At 34.4% G+C, this 25,813-nt stretch overlaps 2 protein-coding genes across 2 annotated transcripts in view; both read right to left on the bottom strand.

Annotated features, from left to right (window-relative positions):
* The window catches only part of cdc73 (cell division cycle 73, Paf1/RNA polymerase II complex component, homolog (S. cerevisiae)), a 34,219-nt gene extending 25,359 nt beyond the window's left edge, over positions 1 to 8,860 (bottom strand). The window contains exons 1-7 of the mRNA XM_051860544.1: positions 8,691 to 8,860; positions 7,591 to 7,696; positions 5,161 to 5,230; positions 4,990 to 5,052; positions 4,770 to 4,822; positions 4,607 to 4,695; positions 2,669 to 2,882 (exon numbers count right to left, since the gene is read on the bottom strand). Of these exons, the coding sequence (XP_051716504.1) occupies positions 2,669 to 2,882; positions 4,607 to 4,695; positions 4,770 to 4,822; positions 4,990 to 5,052; positions 5,161 to 5,230; positions 7,591 to 7,696; positions 8,691 to 8,821 (726 nt within the window). The 5' untranslated portion in view covers positions 8,822 to 8,860. The remainder of the gene's footprint in view (positions 1 to 2,668; positions 2,883 to 4,606; positions 4,696 to 4,769; positions 4,823 to 4,989; positions 5,053 to 5,160; positions 5,231 to 7,590; positions 7,697 to 8,690) is intronic.
* A 1,072-nt stretch (positions 8,861 to 9,932) lies between these two features.
* ro60 (Ro60, Y RNA binding protein) lies at positions 9,933 to 23,489 on the bottom strand. The gene is made up of 9 exons (XM_051860534.1): positions 23,348 to 23,489; positions 20,184 to 20,770; positions 19,396 to 19,616; positions 18,094 to 18,240; positions 15,946 to 16,083; positions 15,731 to 15,847; positions 14,376 to 14,492; positions 14,142 to 14,285; positions 9,933 to 11,591 (listed from the first exon to the last, which is right to left on the bottom strand). The coding sequence occupies exons 2-9, from the start codon at positions 20,749 to 20,751 to the stop codon at positions 11,439 to 11,441; spliced, it is 1,605 nt and encodes a 534-aa protein (XP_051716494.1). The 5' UTR covers positions 20,752 to 20,770; positions 23,348 to 23,489; the 3' UTR covers positions 9,933 to 11,438.
* Between the last annotated feature and the right edge of the window lie 2,324 nt (positions 23,490 to 25,813).

Genomic DNA, 25,813 nt, shown 5'->3' with positions numbered 1-25,813 from the left:
TCTAGGTCTGCTACACACTGAAAACGTGCTCCAACCTCACTGGGATCAATAAACTAAAAGTGACAACACAAGAAAAAAAAAAAAAAAATCTTCATATATTTAAGTTAGTGCCTAAGTGTTTTTCAGTGGTTAAAATCTAAAATACGACATTGTTCCCCCAAACCGCAAAATGTGGTTATGATCTCATCAGATGTACACATTGGCTACGTTTACATGCACCCAAATAATCCATTTGTAATCGGATTGACGGCTCAATTGGATTGAAAAATGTTCATGTAAACACCTTAATCGAACCGACTGAGCTTGATCCGAATGAAATTTGGATCGGATTGGAAGGGGTGGTTTATTCCTTTTCTAATCTGATCCAACAGTAAAAAAAAATGACCATGTAAACGCTTGAATCCAACTACTTTCTCAATTGAAAATTCAGAAGTCTGCACATGCGCAGTGCAATGTTGACACGCATTACGCAGTGTGCAAGTTCACATGCACATCTTTAGTTGTAAAGATGTATGCCAACAGGCAGTGGCAGATAGATACATCATAATATTGGAAATCTTTCCGTTTTAAAACAAGAAGGGGAGCCAATGGATATCACACAAAAAGCAGTTATGCAGATGAAAAGGTCTCAACCACGGTCAGTATTCAGAAAGTGAAAGTAAATGACAGAGCTGTCTGATGCTGCATTAACAGAGCATATTCTCTCAGAGACGAATTTCAACATACATATTATATATATATATATATATATAAATAAATATGGCATATAACTGTCTTAATTGATTCCAGTATTTCTCTTGTGGCCGGACATATAGGCTAGTAAAACAAATGAGAATAATAGTATTTCGTGTTAAACAGGTTTTTTTTATTTTTTTTTTTTTTTATAAAGTCGGTGCTTGAAGTAAAGCTGCGCTTAATTTTCATTGATGACTGCAGTGTTAGGAAATATTACACTCTTTATATTATAATTATAGTTATAATATAATTAAAATTATTATTTATTTTATAATAGACCTAAAAATTTCACTTATTTAGTGATGGCCGATTTCAAAACATTATCACAAATAGCTAATAGCTTAATCTTTTATTATCCTCACAGCACGTCAGTTATGCGGTGATGCGCTATAAAATTATTGCGGGGCAAATTTATTGTAATATTAATTTAATAATAATTCAGGCCTAACCTAATAGTAATAATAATAGACTAGAAGAATGTAACAGGCCTACATTAATTGGAAATACCTAATCCTCTTAATATTGCCAATATTTGATGCTTTTAACAATATCTCCGGCTATCGTCGATGCATAATCAACAGGGCAAAAATAACAATGAGCTCTGTTGGTGTCGCGTCCATGGTCGTCTCCGCAAGTGTGATTGATATGACGTCACACACAGAGCGCGTGCGCAAAAGGTTTAAAAAAAAAAAAAAAAAAAAAAATTATATATATATATATATATATATATATATAGAAAATAAACATACTTATAGGTTACTTTAGATGGCAACTTCTTGATTCTATTACAGTGTTTTTCACAAATAAAGTAATTGTTTAAAAATATAATGAATATATGAATAAAAAGGAAGTAAACAACAGGGCACTCAGTAATCTGGTAAGTTTGTGCTCACTGGGAATCATCTTTTTTCAAATAAAGACAAGGTAACACTAATTTTACATACAGCACAGTGAAAATGGCATGAATATGACAGTGGGCAACTGGATATAGCGCAGCATATTTTAAAATCAAGGATTTAAAGTTGTCGATTGCGTCTCCAGTGAAGCTGAACTCTACTCCTCTCCGCATTCACTTCGCACGGACCGACCGTCACACACCGAAACACGTTAATGCAGGCTAATACACACTTCAGAGATCTCACAGCTGGAATCGATTAAATCTGCAAGGTTTGTGAAATTATTAGATATTCAGAGATTATTGTTTGCCTTTGTTACTAATAATATAAAAGCAAACGCTATGCTTTTTTGCATACCGTTTATTTTCTTTAACAGTTCTATCTAATAACGTATTAAGATATGATTGTTAAACAGAGACCATAAACTACTGAAGACTGACAATGCGAGAGCTGTGTGATTATGCTGCTTTCCAGACAGATCGGAATTTGGATTTATTCCCACCACCTTATAGGAAATAACGTCTGGAACACCACTCAAAGTCAGACATTCGCCGTGTGAACTCGGGGGACATCAATCAACCCTGACCTCAGCGAGACGCATCATTTGACGTAACTTACAAAATTCCAATCCACTTCCAATGAGCATAAACGTAAAAAAACAATCTTTAACATTAGACATTAAGTTTATGTAATGATATACCTTCGTTTTTGCTTTTTGTCTGCCGTTTTCAAAGCGATTTTGTTATTTTTATTCTTTTTTTGCCATAATTGACATAAAACCATAAAACAGGATATGCTCCCATTGTGTCATGGGGACATCATGTGGTCAACATGTGAACGTGATGTGTGATGACTGGAACTCGCTGAAGTTGGACATTTAATTTGGAATATTCCCAGGTCCAACTTTGTCTCGAAAGCTGCATTAGGCGCTGCTGTTTTAATGCACTGGCCAATCAGAAAAACTAATCAGCCAATGTCAATATTTTAATTTTTTTTTTTTTTTTTTTTTTTTTTTAAATTAGGGTGATTCCTCTTACCTTGCCGCTGCTCTGTAAAATCGTCGTCCTTGTCCGCCACACTCTTTCTCGGCTCACAATGTCTCTGGTCACGTCTACTTCTGCATCCACAAAGCTTCTCTGTTTCTGGGTGATGTCATCGTCCAGGTCAGGCTTGATAGTAGAGCGCTTCTTGGCCATGATTTTAGCTTTGATAGCAGCGATCTTCTCCACAGACATGGCTTCTGACAGAGATCTAAGATCAGCAGAAGTATGATTAGCTAAGCGACGGGACTCGCAGCCTCAATTTAGGAGAACTAAGCAGTTAAGGGTCACAACTAAAAAGTGTTGCATGCCTCCTTCAACTTTTGACTATATTCAATATTAGAGGTAGACCGATATGGGTTTTTCTCTGGCTGATGCCGATATTTAGAAATCAGGACAGCCAATGGCAGACATATGATGCCGATTTTTTTGGACGATTTTCTTCCCCCAAAGTCAAATGGCCAATAATATAAGTGATAACAAAAATAAAAGAGTTCACCCATATTACACAGCCTGCTGCTCATCACTGCATTAGAGTGCACTGACTGGCCACGTCAAACCCACAGACACATTTAATGAGGAAAGTTAACGTCCACGTTTAGCCAGAAGTTTCATCTGAATTGCATGTGTTTCTGCTTTCACATGTAAATGACTTGTTGCACTTATTGTATGACCAGCATCAATTCAAGTAGGCTACAATGTAATTACACTTTTGAAAGGTCTGTTTTCCCCTGCCATCGTTAGCTGAAGCGGTGTTTGAACGAGGCGCGGCTGCAGAGTTGCTCCGTCTCACATGCAGCCTCAGAGGGAGAGAAATTCTCCAGTAACGTACAGTAACAGAATTGATAACGTCAGAGCTTATCTATACAATGCAGGCTAATATAATAATTTAGCTGCTGGGCTCATTACCAGGTTTTAGTACCCGTGCCTACCTGTAGCCTAAACTACAGCTGGTTGAAGGCTCGCACACCCCGTCCACATGCAGGACGATCCGCTTGTACAGCAGGGCATGTGTGAGTGACTTGAGCGCTTGAAAACAGCAGTCCATTAGATAACGTGTTCGGCATGTGCACACTTTTCCGCGGAAAGGCTCGCACGTTCAACTGTGCGCGAGATGCAGCGGAATGCAGAAAATGAAGTATAACCGGGCCTTTATGCCAGTGGAATGGCAATCGCGCCTGCCTATTAATCGGCCTAATTTGCAGCACAATTGGCCGATGCAGATTAATAAAAATAAATAAATAAATAAAAAAATGCCAAAAATCAGCCAGCCGATAAATCGGTCGACCTCTATTCAATACACAGCACAGCTTTATTGAGTTTATAAATCGGGAATTACGTTTTAAAATTAGGAACAAAATTATAAAACGCTCTTTAGAGAATGCATTAATGACCACTTGCATTGCATATTTTTTTAACTTGTCTGAAAGATCCTTTGTATGTATTGTGAACTCCCATAGTCATAGTGATAAAGTGCTCCAATTATGCTATTTTAAAAGGCTCCTAATTTTGTTTTGGAGGTTAGGGTTTATATCGCACACCCCTACACACATAAAGAAGGAACTTACAACTGAACTCACATTTACCCATTTCCTTCTCCTCTCTTCTTTTCACATACAGGAGACAGTGTGCAATACACTGTCGTAAATTGTCACGTGAACAAGCAAATCCACAACAAAAGATTTATATATATAAAAAAAAAAAATCATAACATTAATTAGATATTTTTAATTTGGTGAAGTATTTAGATATGTCTAGGTCAAAGTGTCATCTAAAATGAGACCTCTCATAAGTAAAAATAAGACTTTGAGCTTAAAATTTTAAAAATCAAATTTTTTTTATGCTTTTTAAGACTTTTAAACTATCCTACGTGAAAGGTAATATCCGAAAACCATAAAAGGGGTGCATTTAAACACTTGATCAGTTTCATCATACCTGATCTGATCCGTCTGCACAATGCTTTCCTTATGACCCTCGAGACGAGCCGCCAGACGCTCCTTATCCAGTCGCACACGCTCTTCATCCTGAGAATCACAAGCAAAGATTTTAGATGGAAAGCAAAGAAATACTTGTGTTAAAGTTTTAAAATGTTTCTTACCTCAACCCTAGGTTTTTTTGCCTCTGACGACACTTCATCTGCTGCCCTTTTAACTGTTAAAACAATTGTAATTGTAAATGAGTGATTCTTCAATTAGAGTTACTTTTGACTACTTCAAATCTTTAAAGATGAAATTTCTTCAAGTTGTTTCAGAACACATGCCCTGGAATAAAGACCTAAATAAAATAAGAACATGCTCAAAAAAGAAAAATCCACACACCTTGTGTCGGCCTTTGTAGACCAATCTCAATGGGCGCACTTCTGTCAATACTCGTCGATGATGCTGTAAAATTTAATCAAATACCACTTTAATTACAAACCAAAAAATTATTATGTTGCTTTAGTAATGAGCTTGAATACTGTAATGTCTGAGATTTTTCGTCACACTTACAGCTTTCTCCATTGAGATAGGACAGCAAGTCTTTTCTGTCGGGTCGTCTTACAACAGGGATGTTCTCTGTCTGCAATCAGAGAAACAGGTTTAGCTTTTACTTTCCAATCACCTGTGCAAAATGTGCACACAAACTAAATTATAAAAAATTATTATGGGTGAATCGCATTGTTGCATTACAGCAGACAACTGACTTTTAAGAGGGGCAGAGTTTAAATGATTTTAAAGGGATAGTTCACCCCAAAATGAAAATTCTGTCATCATTTACTCACCCTCAAGTTGTTCCAAACCTGTATGAGTTTCTTTCTTCTGCTGAACACAAAAGATGATATTTTTAAGAATATGGGTAACCACACAGTTGATGGGCCTCACTGACTTCCATAGTATGGGAAAAAAAAAAAAAAAAAAAAAAAAAAAAAATATACATATATATACACTATGGAAGTCAATAGGGCTCATCAACTGTTTTGTTACCGACATTCTTCAAAATATCTTCTTTTGTGCTCAACAGAAGAAAGAAATTCATACAGGTTTGGAACATGGGTGAGTAAATGATTTTCATTTTTGGGTGAACTATCCCTTTAAGGGTCATAATGCCACAAATAACGCCACAATGTCGTACTACACAAAAAAAAAAATGCTGTACTAAGCACAAAAATGTGTGGTATAGATGAAGGGTTTAAAAAAAAAAAAAAAAAGTGTAAAAAAGTGTAAAAAATGTTTAGACTAAAAAGACTAAAATAAATAATATAATAAATAAATAATAAAAGATTAATATAAATAAAAATAGATTTACAGTTTCTCTCAATCGCTTTGGCTCAAAACTATAAGTTCAGATCTCTGAACAGTTAGTTTCTTGTTCACATCAGATTTAGATTTCTTATTAATTCAAGCAAATTTAATGCGTTTTGGCACATGTGTGCAAAAGAATAAGTACATATGTCTACGATTTGCAAAAATTGATCAAAACTGATGAGTTGATTCTCAGTTAAATTGTTAAACTCTTCACAACTTCTAAACATTCTTTCATTGTGAGCCATCACATGCAAAATGATCCATTCAGTTTTCAAAATCTGTCAGATATACGTGTATATTCTATAAATATCTGACATGGAATGTTTGTAATGTCTGCTAAATTGGCTTGCCATTGTAATGTAATAGGAATAACAATCAACCAACCAAGTTTGGAAGCATGTATGGAGTTTGCCCAGCACAATCACTACCATTTTGCACATGGAGGAATGTCACAACCATAAACAGCAACAGCAGTACTGTATAAATACATTTGTATTCATACAGTACATTCATTTTTGTAGAAATGTTACATGTAAACTGAAAATTCACATGCAGTTGCTTGTGGTGGAAGAACAATAGGTCTGTGTCATAAGAATATGTGGTGCTGATGTTAGGGGAAAACATAATAGAGAATAAAAATGAACAACTGTAAATTATTATTAGTTTACATGTATTACTGTAACATTTCTACAAAAATAAATGCACTGTGTATAAATACAAATGTTCATTTCTTTTTGTCACACAGTATTGACTTTTCCTAGTAAAATTTCACCTACTGATACTGACACCTACGTACTAGACCAAACTATCATTCTTGTATAGTATAGAAAGCAGTCAGTGTCAACAAAAACGTAGGAAAAAAAAAAAAAAATTGTACTGTATATAACAAATATTTCATGGTGATAGAAATTAAACATTTTGTCCAGTATGGCTCACGTGATGACAAAAAAAAAAAAAAAAAATATTTTGGTGGCATTGGCCAATTTACTGACAGTAAATAACTACGTTTTGAAGCATGAATTAAATCAGTGGTTCTCAAACCGGTCCAGGGGTACCACCGGCCCTGCACATTTTGCATGTCTGCGTCTCAATGTGCATACTATCCATCCTAAATAGTATGTGATATTAGTAATATTCAATACTCTTTAGGGCGGATAGTATGCACATTTTGGGATGCAGGGTATGTCACCCTTATCTATCAAACCTGATTCAACTCATGAGCTCATTAGTAGAGACTGCAAGACCTGAAATGGGTGTGTCAGATATAGGGAGACATACAAAATGTGCAGGGCTGGTGGTACTCCAGGACAGGTTTGAGAACCACTGAATTAAATTTGAGTAAGTTACTCGTTTTGCAGACATGCAATAGAATTCTGACACTTCAGCAAACAGTTGTGAAAAGTGCACTTACAGAGAATGTTAACGTGAAAAACGTGCTAAAGCGATCGAGAAAAACTGTAAATACAAACTTGATATCAATGAACAAAATAAATAAAGATCAAAATGAATTATAAAAGTTAAATAAAAATTATTTAGAATTTTAGGATGTCACTTGCATTCTAAATTAAAAACCCCTAGCATAAGTTATATATATATATATATATATATATATATAAAAGATATAATTTTACTCACTGCAGCTCTCCGCACATAGGACGGGTGAGGAAGATGCACATTGTTGAGCAGAAAAAGAATGGAGTCAAGAGTGTAATACTCTTTAGGCTGTCCCTCTTTTCCAGTTCTGTAATGACATTTAAAAAAAAAAAAAAAAAAAAAATTATATACACATATTATACACACACACACTTACATGAAACAAGGTTCAAGTTTATTTTGTATTTTAGCATTATAATATCAGCATAACATTAATGGAAAGTAGGATTGAAAAGTTATGAATATTCTTTTTTGGATTTGTAAATTAATTTGTGGTTCAAAATAACATATCTTTGACAAGTGCTCTCTCTGGTGACACGTATAATTACCAGACAAAAAAAAAAAAAAAAACAACTGAACCTGCAAGCCAATAATTTGACCCTTTCATCAAGATACATACATTTTTACTAAAATACATTACAAAACGCAGCAATCTTGTATGAACCCTACATAGAACACATCACATGAGGTCAGGTGGCTTCACTAACATAACATGGCCAGCTGTTTTGCACTCAGTAAACAATTATAGAAACTTATACAAAGGTTTACGGTAGTTCCATGGCACAGTGATATTAGATGGAAACATCATAGTACTTTGAGACATAAGTTACCATAATTACCATATCCATGCACCATGTTATTTACATGTTACTCCAATGTACTTCAAGGTATACCATGTACAAAAAAATATATATATACTTTTTCAATTTTTATATTCTATTTTGTGGTACGAAGTAAGTGGCTAGTGTTTGATTACAAAGTTTTAAACTTCCAACCAGACCAAATTGTAATGGTTCAACAGTAACAAATGAGAAGTTGTTGCGCAGCATCAGTGAAGCCTACAGTGTTGTCTAGGAAAACAACTCAGTGGGTTTAAAGGAACAGCCAAAATGTTAGTTATAATCTATCGATATCTATATGTGCATTTACACTAGCTTACAAATACAGACGCCTTCTCCTTTTCATGAACATTTCAACAAAACACGAGTTTCTCCACACGAGTCCATCAGTAGCGCATTAGCAGCTAAAGCAGCTCAGCTGAAAACAACACGAACAACTAAGCAGAACAAGCGCACACATACCCCCAAATGACATAGTTGGTCTTGACATTTTTTGGCCAGGAGAATTCTCCGAAAATAACTTCATCTCCTTTCGCAACGATCTCTTTTTTCTGGATATTGTACTGGCGAAGAACACTCAACACGTCCGCCATGATCGCGCCTCCTCATTACGAGTGTTTTATTTAAGACCCCGCAACTTCTCAGCACAGGGCTGCTTCGAATAGTGCCTATGTAGAATAAATGCATTTAAAAGCTTTCTAATCTTATTTGTTGAGCTACAACTGCAGTTTGAAATATATATGCTGATTCAGTAAAGACATTATTCACAGGCGAGTAGAATTTAAGGAGATATGTATTAAAAAGTATTTAAGAATCGCATGCACAGGTCAGGCAGTCCGGGGCTTCTAAATCGAGCAGCCTCTGTCAAGTCTCAACTACTAATTCACTGTTATGAACGTTACAAAAAGAATAAAAACGTATTTTAGATTTTTTTTTTTATGTTCATGCAAACAAAACAAAAAAATCAATTTTTACATAACTTCAGAAAGACTTTAATAACTTTAAGTCTATAAGTCTTGTCTTTTCTTATTAATATAATAAGTCTTTATTCATTGTGAGGAAAAATACTGTCAAGTATTTCTTAGTTCCTAATTATCTTCTTATTATATTAAATTATTTTCAGCCTATCTTGTTTTCTAAATATTAACAAAAATACTATTGACACTAGCAACTAACAAAATATCTGCTAGACTGCTACTAATAATATATTCAGTAGTTTACTAGACTTCAATAACATGATTGAAAACATGATTGACCAATGTTAAATTCATATTTTACATTACACAGACTTGCTATGACTAAGATTCTGAATAGTAACATTTCAGAATAGAATTAATGAGTATCACAAAAAAATTACTCTCAAAAGGATCTTTATTAATTTATAATTAATGTGTTATTAACAGAAAAATCTCTTTGTGAGACAGAACCTAATTGGTAAGAGGATACATGTATCAATTTAAACAGCAATTTTGGCTTTAAGACTATAATAATTGTAGTTTTCTATTATTTTAGAGTGGTGCTAATAAACATTATGAGGTCACCTTATGAAAGAAATGTATTGACCTAAAAAAAAAAATATATATATATATATATATATATATATATAAATAAACTTTGGTAACATGCTATCAAGTTACTACAAGGACAAATTCAACAAAAACATAACTTGTACCCTCAATTTGTAACATCTATCAGAACATAGTCTTTCATTATTTGTCATATTTATTTATCCCATCAGAGGTTTAGATCTAAATTAACTCTAATATTACACAAATAAAACAAAGGTACATTCAGTTTTGTATCTCAGAAGTAACAGGTAGTAATTGTCTACAGATGTTTTTAGTGTTTGTTAGTTTGTGCCTACATTTCCTTTACATAATTATTATCCTAGCAGCATTAGCAAACTTATTACCTTGATTTGACTTTAAGAGGCACAAAGAGCAACAGAAAACGCCAAAGGTAACTTTCTACACATAAATGAATCTAGAAGCAAGATCCATTAACAAGCTCTACCATTTAATGCATATACCTCTTTTTTTCTCAGTTTTGGAATATTTATATAGTGTTATTTAGTTCATCAAAAGTGCGCCAAGGAGTAAATTGTAAAATATTCAGTTAAGTCTTAAATAGACTGAAGGGAAAAGCTTCTCTTGAATCATAATTAGTAGTTATTTGCGTTCATTTATCAAATATCAAGTTGCTGGACCACAAAACACTTGAAGTATTTGAACATTAAACATTAAATTGACAAGTCTAGTAATTTAGGGTCAGTTTACACAACACTGTTTTCAACTAAAAACATTTTGGCTGTTAATTTATATGACAATGGCATTTTGGGGGCCTGAAAATGCAAACATTTGAAACAGATTTCAAAGTTTTTGAAAACGATACCGTCATCGTCTTCGTGTAAACTACAAAAATGCGAATTTGTGAAAACGGTGATGTCATGTTCATGCATATTATGCGTTCAGTTTATAGGCATAGTTTTTCTTTACAAAGTGACATCGCCAACTACTGGTCTGGCAGCATAATACAGTGTTTTTTTAATAGCTTCCGCGGATCCGTGTGAACGGGGATCGTTTTGACAACGTTGTCGTCTGTACGTGAAAAACGATTTTTTCTTTCCATTTTTAGTACATCATGGTCATGTAAACATAGGCTACATCGGTTTCTGAGAGCAACAAATTGCTCGATTTCCATTTCAATGACCTTGCAAATGTATTTTGCTTCATATTTCTCTTCATATTTTTGTGGAAGACCTGTATGTGCACTTTCAGCTCAATGTGTAATATTTTAAAACATCTCATTACACAGAACAAAACATGAATGAAGACTTTACACAATGAGCAAGGCCTCTAAAAATATAGAACATTACTTCTAACAAAGGTCAGTGACATACACAACTTTTTAACTTGATAAAAATGTGTAAAAGACATTACATTGGACCAAGTTAAACATACAGTATACTGAATGAATAGGGTTAACGTAATAGTTACTTCATTAATTTGTTCCCCTTGATTTTCACTGCAACTAATCCAGCCTGCTGGATATTGAATTAGGCCTTAACTTGATTCCAACCTGTAAAAACAACGATGTGATTATCTTATTAAAATGCAAGAACTGTCTTTTTTTTCTTCATGTTGACGCGGGGTGCATCAATGTCTCGTTGTCCTTTAGAAAACTGGCTGCATGTTACAAAACATAAAGCTTTTAAATGGCATCAAGTGCGAAGTTACGGATGACATCGACTGCTTGCGAGTCAAAGCCGCAGATGTCCAGCATGCCGCCGTCTTCAGGGTCAGCGATGGACAGTGAGTTGGCAATCATTCCACACACAATCAGTTTGGAAAATACACCACTTTTCTAAAAAAAAAAACACAAACAATTTTCTTTTTAAAATGAAGAATGACCATTACTAATATTAAGAAAACCATACTAAAAGAAGGACTGTCAATTCAATTTATTAAAATAATTAACTAATTAAATCGCACATTTTTCTGTAATTAACTGTGATTAATCGCACCTAACATCAAAGTTTTTAATATTGTAATATTTTCACATTGAATCTCCAAAATAATGTAGAAACAACATAATGACGGTATATTTTAAATATTTGTTTAATGGCATCTTTTTACTAAGCACTATGAATGAAGGACTGTATCACTGATACCAAAACTGACACTGATGTCTCTGATTTTTTTTCCCTCAGTTTTAACCATTAATTATAGCCAGATTTACATTTCAGATTTGTACCTGCCCTGTTGAAATGCATAAAAAAAGTTATTGTTTTCGTTGTTTGTGACCATGATGTAACCTTGTAAACAGTGCTTTAAGACTTTCAGGTAGGTCTAACAGGTAAATATACAGAAATCAAACACTGCATAAATTATAAATTGGAAACAGATTAATCCTTATTAAAGCTACAAGTTATTCAGTCAAGAGCAGAGAGTGATTTTATTTTTGTCTTTTGTACTTTGATTAACATTAATGACAGACAGCTACAGGTTTATTAGGCTGCTGTCACTGTCACTTTAAGATCGGACACATCCTATTTTCTCACAACTTTGTTCATTTAAAGGATTAGTTCATTTTTAAATGAAAATTACCCCAAGCTTTACTCACCCTCAAACCATCCATATGACTTTCTTATTTCTGATGAACACAATCAGAGAAATATTAATATCCTAACGCATCCTAATGGCAGTGAGCGAGGATCAACAAATATAAGCTGAAGAAAGTGTCTCCATCCACATCCATCCATCATAAATGTACTCCACACAGCTCCAAGGGGTTAATAAAGGCCTTCTGAAGCGAAGCGATGCATTTGTGTAAAAAAAAAAAAAAAAAAAAAAAAATCCTTATTTACAAATTATGAAGTTAAATATCTAGCTTCTGCCAGACCGCCTTCCGTATTCAAATTAGGAAAAAAACAGAACTGGTTTTGCGTCAGTTAAGCTTTTTCCATAAGTTGAATAGGACGTAGCGTCAGCGTTTTGAACTGCGAGAGTTTTACACTTTCTTCGTAAGTAGAATATTAACATTAATCCCGTTTATGATGGATGGATGTGGATGGTGGCACTTTCTTCAGCTCATACTCGTGGATCCCATTCACTGCCATTATAAAGCTCGGATGCGTCAGGATATTTATTAATATCTCAATCTCCGATTGTGTTCATCAGAAAGAAGAAAGTCATATGCACCTAGGATGGCTTGAGGAGTAAAGCTTGGGCTAATTTTCATTTGAAAGTGAACTAATCCTTTAACACTTTTTAACTCGTTTAGGACTGTGCCTATGAGGATACTCAACAAAACAGAAATGTTTGTCCTTTCAACAGATTTGAGTTCTTTTTGTGGCTTGTTGCACTTGAATGGTTTAATAGCACTTGAATGAATGATGAATGAATGCTAGCGTGATCATATACTGTAGCGCAGCCAAAGGATGACAGAAAAAACGGATGCTGCGTTAATTACGTTAAATATTTTTAATGGGTTAAATCTTGAAAAAAAAAAAAACTATCACGGTGTCCACAAAAAAATTAAGTAGGACAACCGTTTTCAACACTGATAATAATACAAATGTTTCTAGAGCAGCAAATCATCATATCAGAATGATTTCTGAAGGATCATGTGACACTGAAGACTTTGCATCACAGAAATAAATTACATTTTAAAATATAGTAAAATAGAAAACAGTTATTTTAAATTGTAATAATATTTCACAATATTACTGTTTTTACTGTATTTTTGATTAAATGCAGCTTTGGAGAGCATAAAAGACTTCGGTAACACTTTTACAATAAGGTTCATTTGTTAACATTAGTTAATGTATTAACTAACATGAACTAACAATGAGCAATTCATTTGCTACAGTATTTATTAATCTTTGTTAATATTAGTTGATAATAATAAAGTCCTTTGTTGTTTGTTCATGTTAGTTCACAGTGCATTAACTAATGTTAACAAATACAACTTTTGATTTTAATGTTTGAGTAAATGCTGAAATTAACAGATTAACAAATGTTGTATTGTTCATTCTTAATTCAAGTTAACTTAAGTAGTTAACTAATGTTAACAAATAAAACCTTATTATAAAGTATTACAGAGTCTACTTTCAAAAACATTTTAAAAATGTTGCGGACCCCAAACTTTTGAACGGTTAGTGTATCGATAGCATGTATTTGATAAGATTGATCCAATAAATGAAGAAAAATCATTGGATAGACACTGTAAAATGTAGCTTTACAAGTCAGTATATTTCCATATTATCGAACATCAATCATTTTTTTTATTAATTACACTAAATTTGTGTAAAATTGACAGCCTTATTAAAACATATTACAGACATCAAAGAAAATAACAGTGTAATAAGCTAAAAACACATTGCTTCTACATTCCCTTTCAAGTTGTACTCACTTGTCTATACGTCTTCAGTGTGTCTGCTGGATTTTTCCTCCCAAGGGTGTGATTATTGGTGAAAATGATGAAGACATCCACAGATTTCTCATTCTCTGATGCCCAAGTGATGGGTAAGGCACAGTCCGTACTGCCACCAGGAGTCTAGAGAGAAGTCACATGTAAAATTATGATTACAGATGAAGTAGATGTAATAACTTTATAGCATGAAATGTTTTCTCAAGATCTTCTTACCTGGATGAGCTGTGCTGCTACTTGCATAAGAGTCATATCAGAAGAGATAGTACAGGGAACAACACCTCCTTCAGAGAAAACAACAATCTGTGCGTTTAGCTCCGTTTGTGCAATTACCTGCAATTAAAATGAGAACCACTAAATATCTTCCCAAGTTCATATTTTGTTACTTTTATATAAGTTGATATTTTATACTTTTTTTTGATAATAAAATGCCTTTTAGTATAATTGTAAAAATGTCCACCTTCGGGTAGTGGTTCTTGTGGTTCTTTTTTTCTGTGAAATATTTACTGATTTTTATAAAGTAAACGTAAGAGTTTACTTTATAAACGTAAGAAATATTGTTAGCAATATTTCAAGATGAACATTTACTGGACTGAAGCAACTTAGGTTTACTTGATTATCTATACATCATCTTTTTTTAAATCAATGAGTATTAAATATGTTACGTCAGATTTTTATCTGTCAATCATAACTGTACTGTATTACATTATACTGTATGTTTTGCCCCCCACCATAAAAAATACAGAGATCTAATCACAAAACTAAGCATATAAATATCTTACTGAAACATATTATTGACAGATATAAAGTCAAAATTGATATTTATATGCAAATTTTGTCTGCTATACTGCTATAAAGATCTCATTTACTTTACAAGCTTTCAGATCTTACTTTTTGGCCATATAAATATCAGCAACTGCACCAAATTGCACTTTTTTTTTTTCTCAGTTTGGAATTCTGAATAAAAGGTGTTTTTCCTCCTCGAGCACGATCTCCATATTCTCCTATTTCATATAATATGAGCCATAAAAGCCTGATGTATCAAATATGATATAAATTTTGCACATGCAAAATTTATTTTAAGATTTCTTTTTATATTTTATCTTAAACATTTGTTACATTTAAAAAAAAAAAAAAAGATTTTTCTGACTATTATTTCATATATCATCATTCTTTTACAGGGTTAAAGGAAGTGGACTAGCATACAGACAGCCTCAAAGCTAACACAAATCAACTAAAAGTCACAAAAGTCTTGATTTAACTGAATTTGTAAGTTCTTGGTTGGATATAATCAACATTTCACTCTTCTTAAAGTGTCTAAAATTTCTTTACATGATTCGCATATGAGAGCAATGCACCGGCGAGGCAATTCATTTATGTTTACAAGACTAGAGCGTCACGTCAGAAAAGGAACATGCAAGGAATGTGAAATATGTGCGGGGCGGACCCCGGCAGCCACACGCACTTCCACCAAGGACAAAATATTAGCTTAAAATATGACTTTGGCTCTTCACAGACTTCACTGTGTTCTAGAACAGGATCTGAGTAAGTTTGCAGTGGTGTAGTCTTACCATGCACATTGCTGCTGCTACTGCCACAGTGCTGATGGAGCTGCCGTGAGTCACACTGCTCAAAGAAGAACTTATATCAACTGCAACCAAAAACCGCTTGCCTGTGGGCTCCACAATCTAAAGACATAAAGAGTCACAGGTTAACATCAGAATTTGATTTCTATAGTATCTTGATAAAAAATGTGTTACACAGCTTTCTTCAAGGTGTCATTTACTGAAATAGTTTTGCAGAAGGCGCAGTCCAGGGCTTGAATAATGTCTCCATCGGGCTCCCATTTCAGTTTGCTACGCTTCCCATGTCCTCTCTTATAGTTTTCAGATGCCACAAGAATGTTGAACGGCTGTGTTTTTGCCTGAAATAACACACCCATTGAAAATCAAAATGTAAAAATGTATATTAATTTCAAGTATTTGGACATTTTGTGTTTAATTTCAAATGTATGAATTAGAGCTGCACGATTAATTGTTAATAGATCACGATCTCTATTCAAACATCCATGCGATCTCATTCACACAATATCACACCTGGACATTCAAATCTACATTGGTGCTGAGCCAGAGAAAGCAGTTATGTATAGGAAACAGCTTCACAAACAGACTTTTCAACCACACATCATTATTTCTGTCTTACAATAATTAAGATCATCACAAAAGTAGTGAGATAAAAGTTTTAGTTCAGATATAAACACTGATGTGTACGGTAGTAATCAAAATACAGTAAATCACTTTTTGAAAGTAACTTGAAGCTTCAAATAAAGACTGTAGTAATTACATCGCTACACCAGTAGGTGGCGACAAGTGACTGATTCATCCAGTAATGAAACAAGTATTTATGAGCAAATCATTGAATCATTCTTTCAAATCAAATATAAAAAAAAACAAAAAAAAACAAAACAAAAGTACATTAAAATAGACTGCGGAATTTAACATTTTGTCAAAACCTCTAGTAAATGTACATGTTATTTCGTTTAGTTGTCCATTCAGAATCATGTGAAAATCGTGATCTGGTTTTAAACAAAAAATAGTGCTAACACTTTATAATAAGTATACAGTAATAAAGTTCCTACAAATCATTAGTTTATAGTTAATTCATTGTTAATATATTGCAGTCTAAGCTATATACAAATAGTCCTTCATTCATTGTCAGTGTGATAAACAATTATTATTGTTTAATTAGCTCATAGTAAAGAAATTGTTTGTTGGTTATTATTAAGGGTAAATAGTTCTCACTTCAGATTAGGACATGGAAAATGTGAAAATGTCATTAATTAAGTGCTTTAAACCAACCTTTATTAGACAATTGCATTCAAATTCAGTGTTTCTTAAAATGTTTGCAAATACTTGCAGCACACACACAAGTTGGCATTTGTTGTTTATGCCAACTCTCCATAGGTGTAATGGTTTTTATACTGTACAAACTGTACACCCCTAAACCTACCAATCAGAGAGAAAAAAAATAATAATAATAATAAAAAATTAAGGAACACTTATTGTTAATACTATTAATGTTTAATAAAGGTTGGTTTGAAGCACTTAATTAATGACATTTTCCCATTTTCCGTGACCCAATCTGGTGAGAACTATTTACAGTTAATAAGCTGCTAACAAAACATAAAAAACATTATCTAACTCTTTACATATGAGCTAATTAAACAATAATAATTTGACAATGAATGAAGAACTCACTATTTGTATATAGCCTATTAATATATTAACAATGTAGACTACAATATGTATTAACTATGAATTAACTATTAACTGACGGTATGCAAATGATTTGTAAGTACTTTATTACTGTATACTTACCAAAATGGTGATTCTCAATTAATCCAGGATCGTGTAGCTCTAGTTTAAACGTCACTAAATTAGACATTGAACATATTATTTAATATTATTATTATTATTATTATTATTACTACAAAATAACAAAGCATCATTTATTTTAAAGAAAGATAATATTTTCCCAGCAAACCATATCACAAAAATAAGTTTGTAGGTTTGTGATTATAAAACAATAAATATATTATTACTATAATGTTCATATTTAATGTGATGAACTACACCTGTTGTTACTCTGTTAGGACACCTGTGTGAACTTGAGGAGAACTTACTTCATACATCCACTAAAAATCACCAAATCACCAGTTTATTAAAAGTCACTGGAAAATGGCTCTGAAACGTTAGTTCTGATAAAAGATTTGTTTCCAGGTGCTACAGAGTTTGATATATTTGCTATATAATGCAATGACATTCATGATTTTTAAAGGCCCCGAAGCTATAAATAGAATAAATAATAAGATTTCAAAATAACTGAACTAAGGAGCTATTGATTTAAAATGATGTTGTTGTTGTTGTAAACTGACCTTTATCAGGGCAGTCTCATCCTGAATCCTTTCACAAACAGCTGCAACATCCGGACTTCCTGGTGCCAGAACCTTGTCTGCTGTCAACTTACCCAAATGCTTCAATAAAACAACCACTGGCATCTCTTTTAGCAATGCTTTCCATACCTGTAAGGACCAATAAACATACTGTGATTAAAAATGAAGAAGACCTTTCAGTCTCATGCGCGCTCGTCATGTGCATCCACTGCCAAGAAAACTGCATATACAGAAAAATCAGAAAAGCAACAACAACAACAACGTTTATTTTCTGTAGTTTATCTTTATTACATTATACTTTGAATTTCTATGCTCAAACTAGGGCTGTCACAATCAGTGTTAGAGGTAATGTAATCAGATTACTTTTTTCTAAGTAACTAGTAAAGTAATGCATTATTTTTAAATTTACAACTAAATAATTGAGTTACTTCTTCAAATAAGTAACACAAGTTACTTTGCTTTCCCATTAATTGACTGACACCTCTCCTGTCCCCATGCTGAGAGAAATCGTGAGTAAGATGCAGAGATGTTGTGTCCGCTGTGTAAACATGATGGTTATGTAGTTCTAGACTAAATGTGAGCAGGCATTTACTCATCATAATTGTACAAAAACACATTCAGTATTCCTGAATAAAAATGAATAAAAACAGTGAAATGCAAACTCTGAATATTACGCAAACCTGCAATAACTAAATATGTTAACACAAATATACTTTATGCAATTAATCTCACTTTATTAACCACTGTCTTTGCTGCTGACATTAAATTATCCAATTCAACCATACTAATAAGAGAAAATGACTTTAGTTAAACATCACATTTGTGTTTTTTTCTCTTTTATTGCTGAAGTAGGGATGTTGAACTTTCTTCTATTCTTCTGCAATCCAGAACGGCAGCCCAGCTGAAAGGTTTGTTTGAGCTGCGCCCTCTACTGTACAGGCTTGAATGTGCATTTCCTTCAGCCTGAGCCTTATTCTTTTTACTTTTGGTGTGAAAGGGCCTTACATTTGCCCTTTTTTTTTTTTTTTTGGTTATTAAAAACAAACAAGCAAGCCCAGCTGTGAAAAAGTAACACAATATTGTAATGCATTACTTTTAAAAGTAATGCATTACAATTATAATTGTTTCCTCAACACTGGTCACAACACTAAAATTTCAGTAGTTGACTCCAATAGAATTTCACAATACTTGATACCTATTTCAATACCACTGCAATATTTAATAGCAACTAACATAAATAACATATATATATCATTTTTTATCAAAGTTAAATGTGGTTCAGACCTCTTTGGACTTCAGATGGTTGGTCAGAACCTGCTCTTTTTCCAGCCTCTGCTCCTCAATAAGATGAACCAGCTCCTGTTCATCAGTTGAGTGTTTGGCTTTCTCCACAGCTTCCAGATATGCAAAAACCTTCTGCAGATCCTCAGAGATCTCTTTATCACCATACGCTTCCTGAACCCCTTTCCATCCTTTTGTGATGTATTTGCAAACAAGTGCAACAGCTGTAGAGAACAAGAACACATACTTATCTTTAATCATGTGACTTTTGACACACTATAAAACTTAGTTTAAATTTAGTTCTGACTATAAATCCTTTTTTTTTTTTACACAGCTGATGTAAAAAAGCTGATAAATGCAAAACAAATCTGTGATCAGTTATTACTACAACCTACAGTTAATACTAATAAACAATATTACTTGTTGAGCTCATTTTGATAATAATAATAATATGACTCAGAATCAATTAAAACTATTTAATCTAAATTACATTACATTACATGATATTAAAAATACAATTTTTTCACATTATATTTTATTATAATTTTTAAATAATATTATTTATTTATAACATAACCATTTTAAATATTGTATAATGTATTTTGATTGATTTTTATTATTATTTTGATTATTCTATTATTTACACATTTATTTTATCTATATATTACAGCAGTCGAAATCATTGAACAGACATTACAAAAATGCCCTTAGACGTCACTATATGGTTTATTTCCATAAGATTAAAAATAAGCCTATCACTGTCCGCAGCAAACCATTTTGCAAGCACTCACTGTCATTGGTTGGCTTCATGTGGGACAGCCTGAGAAGGTCCTGGTGGGACCAGCCTGCCCTGTGTTTGCACTTGGTCACGGCCTGCGCCAGGCTCATTCCGTCCTGGCTGTTGTACCAATCAGTCACGGCCCTCCGCAGAGCCCGGCCCCACATCCCAGAGCCCTTTTTCAGCTCTTTCTTATACTGCACAAATGTGAAAAGCTGCACAGGCGCTTGACACAGTTCCTTCAGGGCCCCTAAGGAGGCCTTCCTGGTCTTGCAGTCTGCATGCTGCGAGCAGACAGCCAGGGCAAAGAGGCTGGGGTTGGAACGGACAGTGCGGCCCTCCAGATTCAAGCGTCTGATCTCCTCCACCACCTCACAGCCTCGTCCCTCCTCGATGAACTGCATCAGGGACAGGGCGTTCTCTATACCCAGAGGACACTCTTTAGTGCTATATGTGGCGCTCTCAGAGCCGTAACAGAGGAAGCGGCGCAGACACACAGCTGAGGTCACTGATCTGTCCGATGAGTTCAGCACCTGTTCATTAACAACTGACAGTTGTTCTGGAAGAGATGCTGGATCCATAATTAACCGTCCTTCAGTCCTAAAGACAGATCACAGTGGTTAACATTAAACTATGAGCACAGAACATCAACACTGACTGTTAGTAGAGACACATGATTTGTTTTGTGCAAACACATAAGAATACTTTTTAAGAGTACCATGAAAATACCGTGATACATGAATATGGTATATATATATATATATATATATATATATATATATATATACACACACACACAGTATTTCACAAAAGTAAGTACACCCCTCACATTTCACTAACTATTTTAGTATATCTTCTCAAGGGACAATACTATAGAAATGAAACTTGGACATATTTTAGAGTAGTCAATGTGCTGCTTGTATAGCAGTATAGATTTACTGCCCTCTGAAAATAACTTAACATACATCCATTATTTTCTAAATAGCTGGCAATAAAATTGAGTACACCCTAAGTGATAACAGTTGTATGTCATTTAACCATGCAAAGCCACATGTCCTATTCATCATGTTCATGTTTTTGTCTGTTTGACAGGACCATACAAATGTGTGGATCTTGTATTAGAGCTGTTAAAATTTGGTGCTTTGAGTACAATTCTCTCATAGTGACCACTCGATGTTCAACATGGCACCTCATGGCAAAGAACTCTCTGAGGATTTGAGAATTAGAATTGTTGCTCTCCACAAAGTTGGCCTAGGCTATAAGAAGATCGGTAACACTCTGAAACTGAGTTACAGTACAGTGGCCAGGGTCATAGAGAGAGGTTTTTCAAGACGGGTTCCACTCAGAACAGGCCTCGCAAGGGTCGATCAAAATAGTTGAAACCTCGTGCTGTGCGTCAGGTGCAGAAGCTGGCTTCAAAAAACAGACGCACGAATGCTGCCAGCATTGCTTTAGAGGCTGCAGGAAGGTCAGCTTGTCAGTGCTCAGACCATACGTCACACACTGCAACAAGTCGGTTTGCATGGCTGTCGTCCCAGAAAGAAGCCTCTTCTGAAGCTGGCTCAGAAGAAAGCCCGCAAACAGTTTGCTGAAGACAACCTGTCCAAGAGCATGAATTACTGGAAGCATGTCCTGTGGTCTGATGAGACTAAGATAAACTTGTTTGGCTCAGATGGTGTCCAGCATGTGTGGCGACGCCCTGGTGAGGACTACCAAGAAAATTGTGTCTTGCCTACAGTCAAGCATGGTGGTGGTAGCATCATGGTCTGAGGCTGCATGAGTGCTGCTGGTACTGGGGAGCTGCACTTCATTGCAGGAAACATGGATTCCAACATGTATTGTGACACTCTGAAGCAGAACATGATGCCCTCCCTTCAGAAACTGGGCCGAACGGCAGTTTTCCAACATGATAACGATCCCAAACACACCGCCAAGATGACAACTGCCTTGCTGAGGAAGCTGAAGGTGAAGGTGATGGAGTGGCCAAGTATGTCTCCAGACCTGAGCACCTGTGGGGCATCCTCAAGCGGAAGGTGGAAAAGCGCCACGTGCTTTACATCCAGCAGCTCAGTGATGTCATTATGGATGAGTGGAAGAGGATCCCAGCAACAACCTGTGCAGCTCTGGTGAACTCCATGCCCACAAGGATTAAGGCAGTGCTAGTTAACAGTGGTGCTCACACAAAAAATTGACACTTTGGTCACAGTTTTGACAAGTTCACTTAGTTCACAGCACATTGACTACTCTGAAGTATATACAATTTTCATTTCTATAGTATTGTCGCATGAGAAGATATACTAAAATGGTTGCTGAAATGTGAGGGGTGTACTCACTTTTGTGAGATACTGATTATATATATATATATATATATATATATATATATATATATATTAACGGCAATGTGTGAATGCCTAGAGAATATATAGAATGCCTGATGTTTGTAGGCAAAGTATGAAATGGTTTATATTTCACACATTTCCTAGGCATTCTATACAATGCCAAAGGGCCAGCTGGTTTGTCATTCTGTATAATACCTAGGTAATGTATAGAATGCCTAGGAAAAGTATGCAACATAATCACAAAAAACAGACATTTCATACGTTGCCTATAAACTTCACGCATTCTATATATTCTCTAGGCATTCTATACAATACCTGCTTTTCACACAATGCCGGTAACATATACAATCACGTTTGTACTTGTTTTGTTGACCTTTGAAGTCCAACTTGAGGTAAAACACCTTTAAGTACACTTCACTGTAGCTTTTAACATTTTAATAAACCACTGAACATATTTAAAGGCTCAGTTATTTAAACCGTGCGAGACTGTGCTCATCATTTTTGTTTTGTCAGCTTTATGAGGCTCAGATCACTAGCGGCTTTAATCCTGTTAGCCAGTCAGCCAGGGCGAGGAAAGCCTCCCCAAAATACACTTATCCAGCCAATAAAGTTGAGATTGCACCGCTCCATCAGCCCCAATACTACATCACTGATCAACAACATGAAGACCACAACCTTTAAATCAGACACACATGATGGAGAAGGGAGGGGTAGACGGATATCAGTTAGCCCGATGCTACATACATCACTCTCTGATCGCTCATAAAGTCTTTTTCTGCATGAATAAACATCTCAAAATCCAGCTGGAAAACTTTTAACAAGTCCAAAAGCTCTCTACCTGCTGTTATCCTCAGCCAAAGTCTCTAGATCTTCCCGAGAGTTACAGCTCCTCCCTTAAAAATCAGACACAAGGAAGAATAGAAGAGCGAAGATTCCTGACTGAGCTCCACACAATGGCCGTGTCTCAAAACCTAGTGACCTTCCTAGCTAGACATCATTGGCGGGTATTAGGACGCGATCTGCGTGTTAATTTAGTGAGGTTTGCTTCCGAGTGAGAAGAATTTTGTGCAATCATATCAACACTCGGAACGCGCCTATTAATGCCTTAAAACGCTTTCTATGTAGGCAGCTGACTAGGTTTTGAAACACAGACAACGTTCCAACCAGCAGTAGGAAAATAAACACAATTTTTCTGTTTGCCCAAAGATAATAGCGATATAGCCTAATGATAAAATAATATTACTTTTTTTTTTTTTTTTACATGGTAAATGTTTTATTGACAAACAGTTAGCGAATAGTAGGCTAACGTATTCATAACAAAATCTCAAATGTTCTTATTTGGCTATAACAAGAAACTTGTTTCTAAAATAATTTTTAGGATGTTTTTTTTTATAACCATGGAACATCACTCATGTCGCATACATTTTAAATATTTTAACATTAATATTATACAATATTATACGATCTGTTTTAAAATAATAATAAAATAATTTAATATAAATAATACAATTATAAAATTAAAAATTATAAAATTCAAATATATATATATATATATATATTTAATTCTTTAAAGCCCATGGCATTTAATAAACGAATATTTGAAACTTGAAAATGAAATATTTCTATTTTTTGTGAGATTTGCTTTCTTTTCAATGATTCCCAATTATGAATGTGATTGTGAAATACAAAAAAAGGTAAAACAAAACATAAAATATTGAATCCCTATTGAATCCGATCATTATTGTGGCGTCTTTGTATGCTATTTATTTCTGTAAAAAGGTTTAACTTCATTTCTTTTATTTTCTTCACTACATAAAGTTTACATTTTATACCTTTTAATTTAAATTTATTAAAAGCAACATTAATGCAATATGCCGCTTTTAATATCGCACATGAAACGCGTCATCACGGCTCGAGCTGCTAGGCGTTATACCTATTTATTTCTATGATGAAAAGACTGTACAATAAATACTTATATAGGCTACGAACACGGCAGAGTGATAAAGACAATTCAGTTCAGCAGAAAAAAAGTAAAATAACCAGTAAAATTCTGCAGACAAGAAACACGGATCGTACTGCATTAAACGATTTCGACTGAACGCTGTCGTCACTAGAGGGCGCGACTCTGCAGCTTTTCTGTCGATTTTCATTAAAAACGGGGTTCTGCAAGGTAACCAGTCATCTTTACCGAGCACACTAACTCTCTTTGAAATCTCCAAGTTATTTTCACTATAATTAATAAAGTAACAAAATCACATTTTATATTACTGCTTTCCTATGTTCTAAACCAGTCTGTTAAGTCCATAGATATATATAGGCTACACATGGTTGCTAGACATAGAAACTCGAGTGCGTGCAGACAAATGAGCAAAGTCAACTAGGACAACCAACGAACTAGAATGAGTACAATGAATGGCTAATGCTGGAGTAGAGTTTAATAGTCCTGTACTGGGTCTGGTAAAAGGTCAACTGAAGGACACATAAGGGATGACACTCGTGAATATTAATTAGGTCAGACTGACGTTGCTTAGTAACCTTCCTTGAGTGTTCACTCACGTAACCTAATTAATATTCATGAGTAAGACCAAAGCATAGTATGATTCGTACATTCAGTTTCTTGATGAAATGTATACATTTGAGAACTTCACCGTTCAAATCCTCGTGTACCAGAGCCTGCTCCCTAATAGACAAATGGATATTCGCTCTAATACTATACAGGCTCTGTTTCAGTAATAATTAGGCTACCCACTTCTTTACATTTATTTTGGCATTGCATTAACTTGGCTATTTGTTGGTAAATCCTACAGATATTTCTTAATGTGGTCTGAAAATGTACTTTTTGGTTTCACAAATTATACTTAGGTACATGAGAAAAAATGTTTGTTTTTTATAACAAATATTGGATACATTACATACACATAAATGTAAAATTAGCCCACATTTATGGTTTTACTGTGAGACCAGACAGCTTTAGACCATTTAGAGACAGGTTAAATAAAAAAGACACCAACACTTTAAATATTTGTGAGATTTACAAAGTATTTATTTGAGTTATTTATACACTTTATTCGAAACTTTGTTTTCACCCCTGCTGTTATGTATTTTTATTCCCCCTGCCGTATTTCTTGTTTGTTTGTTATAATGTTGTATGATAAATGCCAACAAAAAAGCATAGTTTCATATATATATATGACGTTTTCGACCACTTTACATGTAGCCTGCTGTGCGACTTTAAATGGACATTGATGCAGTCCAGTCATACCAAGAAGAGGAAATGCCGAGTCGTAAGCTCCGCCCTCTTCGA

This window comes from Ctenopharyngodon idella, chromosome 2 (genome assembly GCF_019924925.1).
Source record: "Ctenopharyngodon idella isolate HZGC_01 chromosome 2, HZGC01, whole genome shotgun sequence".
In the NCBI taxonomy this organism is placed as follows: Eukaryota; Metazoa; Chordata; class Actinopteri; order Cypriniformes; family Xenocyprididae; genus Ctenopharyngodon; species Ctenopharyngodon idella.
The sequence above is the reverse complement of the archived record's forward strand: the minus strand, read 5'-3'. Positions and strand labels throughout refer to the sequence as shown.